The 4044-nt window shown below is 36.5% G+C and overlaps 1 protein-coding gene across 6 annotated transcripts in view; it reads right to left on the bottom strand.

Moving 5' to 3' along the window:
* ncoa7b (nuclear receptor coactivator 7b) overlaps nt 1–1949 on the bottom strand; it is a 39408-nt gene extending 37459 nt beyond the window's left edge. For 2 of the 6 annotated variants that reach the window (XM_079583622.1, XM_079583625.1), the window contains exons 1-2: nt 1623–1927; nt 749–852 (exon numbers count right to left, since the gene is read on the bottom strand). In XM_079583622.1, coding sequence (XP_079439748.1) covers nt 749–786 — 38 coding nt within the window. In that variant the 5' untranslated portion in view covers nt 787–852; nt 1623–1927. Of the gene's footprint in view, nt 1–748; nt 857–1571 lie in introns of all 6 variants that reach the window. The other 4 variants (XM_079583623.1, XM_079583624.1, XM_079583627.1 and 1 more) reach the window with 4 other exon arrangements.
* Nucleotides 1950–4044: the final 2095 nt, after the last annotated feature.

Raw genomic sequence — 4044 nt, 5'->3', positions numbered from 1 at the left:
CTATGGCTTTGAATTTCTATGCCATAATTATGATGCTTTTATCAACATTTTGAAGTTAATTTTATCAATTATGATGCTTATGTCACATATATTTTATCCTAATTATGATGTGTAGCATCTTATCATTTAGATTTTTGTATCATAATTATGACCTTTTTCCTCATAATTTTTTAATTATGTCATAATAATGGCTTTTATCTCATAATTTTGAGTTATGTCATTATTATGACGTTTTTCTCATATTTTTGACATTTTGTCTTTATAGAATTTTCCTCATTTTTGACTGATAATGTAAAACTATGACATAATTAGGATACTTTAATCATAATTTTGACTTTTTATGTCATGACTTTTTCCCTCAGTTGACTTTTTATGACATAATAATGGCTTTTATCTCATAATTTAGAATTGTATGCCATAATTAGGATGTTTATGTCATTTATTATGGTTTTTATCCTCATAGTTTAGACTTTTTATGTCATAATTATGATTTTTTCTTCTTCTTATGTGACAGAAATTTGCCTTCATAAGTCTGGAGAGTCATTCGTGTGAGAAAATAATGACAGAAAGTTAACTTTTCACCCCAGCAACATCAGTTAGTAAAAACATCTCGAGCCTGTCGTGCCAACCAAAAGAAAGTGATTAATTCCTCTTTTAGCACGACCACCATTTCCAGCTCTTAACACCGCTTGGCTCTCACTTCCTGTCACATGTTTCCTGTGTAAATCTGAACGTTATTTCCTCTCACCTGGCGAAGTATCCCGGCCTCTTCTCCGTCTTCTCCATCACACACTCCTGAATCACAGCAGCTCCTCACGGTCTAGTCGGGATCTCAACGTTGCCTGAGCGTTCCTGTCTCCACAAAGACACAAAAAGCAGAATATCGGGCCCTTAATATGCCGGCCCTTATCTCTAGCCGTGGGTCAATGGGTCACACACAGGTTGCTGCAATAAACCCAGTGACACACACATCAGCTCCGAGTGGAAAACTGTCGATTCAGAGCGGATCTGGCCAGGTCCAGCTTGTTTTTGTAGGGTGAAGCCATTAAATCACCACTGATGCCAATCTTTATAGTTAACACACTCATTATTGTTCAACATCAACAAAGACAGTGTTTGATTTGGGATAAGCAGTGATTAGATTGAGCCTAAACATCTGATTACTGACTGATATCTCAAATCAATCTGCTTTGGTAACATGACAGGGGTTAAACTGGACGTTTAAATCACATTTAATAGAGAGTGAAACTCACGTTCAGCACGTAATTTTACGCGCGTGCATGCAAAATGACGTCACGTGCATCACGTTACAGCTGATAGCCGCCCATATATATATATACATTATATACACACACATCATATGCATGACACAGGAAATTCATGCACAAAAGACAACATCATATGCGTGCATTAAAATTAACCATTTTTTAAAAGATGACATAATGCATAACCTTATTTATCTTGCTCGACATGAAGGCCAAATGCTGTATATTTCTATTGTTTTTATATTTGAAACGCAGTCCTGCCATGCATATTATTTAAAAAAACAAGTATAAGTATTAAACACATACGTTTGGTCCTGCAGGAATTGCACGCGCGTGTTTAAAGGAACAATAACCCACCTAAACAAACACTACATCCCTGAAGACCCAGCGCTGCTCTTCCTCTCCGTGTAGATGTGAACGAGAACGCACTGTTGTTGATATAAACACGCACACATGCAGTCCAGGCTAACAGGCTAAAGCTAAAGGAATTAAAGTCCTTCCATATCAAGATTCAAAGCGGATTCCGGTTGTTTCTTGTTATATGTCTGTCACACCGACGCGTGCTCTCGGGACTTTGACCCGTTTTATCGCGAGTCACTCGCCAAAAACGCTTGATGTGCGTGTTTGGGTTTGCAAATAGAATTATTTATGTATTCATATCTGAATTTAAATGTCGATTTTCTCATAGGTCGAAGTCCTCACATGCCACGCCCATTTTCCCTGTGTGATTGACAGGAAAAGCGGAAACGCCCCTTCCCCCTTTAACTCCAGGCTAGATGCTGTATTCATTGTGCGTGTGTGTGTGTGTGTGTGTGTGTGTGTGTGTGTGTGTGTGTGTGTGTGTGTGTGTGTGTGTGTGCGCGCGCGTGTTTTACAGTGATTCTACATCACAGGTCTCCTTAAAATCGTTTTGTGGTTGTTGTTGTTGTTTTTTAACATAATTTTATCAAGCAGTCTATTTTATTTTGGTGCAATTGTACACTCTAAAAAATGCTGGGTTGTTTCAACACAATTTTGGGTCAAATATGAACAAACCCAAACGTTGGGTTAAAAATGTAATGTAAAAATGTAACCCAACGCCTGGGTTTGTCCATATTTGACCCAAAATTGGGTTGAAACAACCCAGCATTTTTGTTTATTTGATATTTTATTTTAGTTATTTTTTAGCCAAATATAAACAAATGTATAACATCCAAAATATTAAAGGATTGTTTTGGCCAACAAAAACGGCAATTAATGAAATATATAAAAAGACAACACCTGAATTAAACAAGTGTGACAACTTGCCCCGACCTATAATCCTCCTGTCACGAGCTCACAGTTCTGAAGTTAATAAATGTTTGTAATTCATGAATGATTTGGTGTACAGATCTAAGGCTGGTGTGTTTTTAAAGAAGACATTCACCAGATTAAAAAATATGAAAGTTGTAAATATGCTATTATAGAAGCTAAAGTTTATTTTAAAGCAAATGTAATGAACTAAACATTTTTATTTGATACAAAATACATATTTTATAAAATAACCTGAACTCTAAACTTATAGAACATCAACAAATGATGATGATTAAAGGGGAGGTTGATTGTGATTTCACTTTTCTAACTTTAGTTAGTGTAATTGCTTGACATCACCAACCCTAGAATTTACATAAACCCCGCCCCCAGAACACGATTTATAGATTATCATGACAGAATATGCTAATCAGTGACTAGAAGATAACTACACATAAGCTTCATAAATTCATCAACTAACCATTCAGAAATGTCCTGTTCTTCTACATGTTGTCACTTCTTCTTGAGTCTCTCCATCTTTCTGACTCCGGTTTGAACATAAACATTGAAATGTTCAGTGCATGTGTGTGAGGTAAAAGGACACGAGCTCTTGAAGCTCCGCCCCCTGTGCCGGGAGCAGCAGCTCATTTGCATTTAAAGGGACAGACACAAAAACTGTATTTTTGCTCACCCTCAAAAAGTGACGACTTTAACATGCAATATAAAAATATCTGTGGGGTATTTTAAGCTGAAACTTCACACACACACTCTGGGGACATCAGAGACTTATTTTACATCTTGTGAAAAGGGCATTATACCACCGCTTTAAAGTAGGCTATGTGGAAAAACAGTTTTTGCACCGGCGTGTCTGAAACAGAACTAGAGAAACTAACTATTAAATAAAAAAATAATTGTACCAATGAGAATAAATAAAATATAGATGTTATATCACCTTTACTCAAATTTTCCGTTCAGTTCATCTTTAAGCCATTGAAGTTTTGACCTGCGTATAATTTGTTTTGAATATAAAAATGAACGTGTCGTGTCGTGTCACGTGCTGGAACTGAACCGGCTCAAACTAGATCTTGCAAATGTGGGATTTATGAAGGATCACGTCCTGATTGATGTGCTGTATAATAACACTCCTCAATATGAACATATTCATGAATATTTGATATGCATTTAAACATATTAAAGTCCCCCTGTGGTGAAAATCAAGTTTGATTCAAATAGAAATCAAATAGACATATAATGTTGTTTATATGTCTATTTTTAATCTGCTTTAATATAAACAATGTGTAAGTTCATAAGTGGACAGCATTGCTGAGTATTTTCTGCTTAAAACTGCAGTGAACCAAAGACAGTCTCAAAAACACGGTGTGAAATCGCTGGTGTTTCTGACGTCACACACTACCTTGACCAATCAGATCAACGTGTGATCGTCAACCAGTGGATCTCTGAGTGAGTGGAGGCGGGGCTCATTTGCATATTCATAGAACCGCACATACTA

Source organism: Phoxinus phoxinus, assembly GCF_949152265.1.
Source record: "Phoxinus phoxinus genome assembly, chromosome: 16".
In the NCBI taxonomy this organism is placed as follows: Eukaryota; Metazoa; Chordata; class Actinopteri; order Cypriniformes; family Leuciscidae; genus Phoxinus; species Phoxinus phoxinus.
The sequence above is the reverse complement of the archived record's forward strand: the minus strand, read 5'-3'. Positions and strand labels throughout refer to the sequence as shown.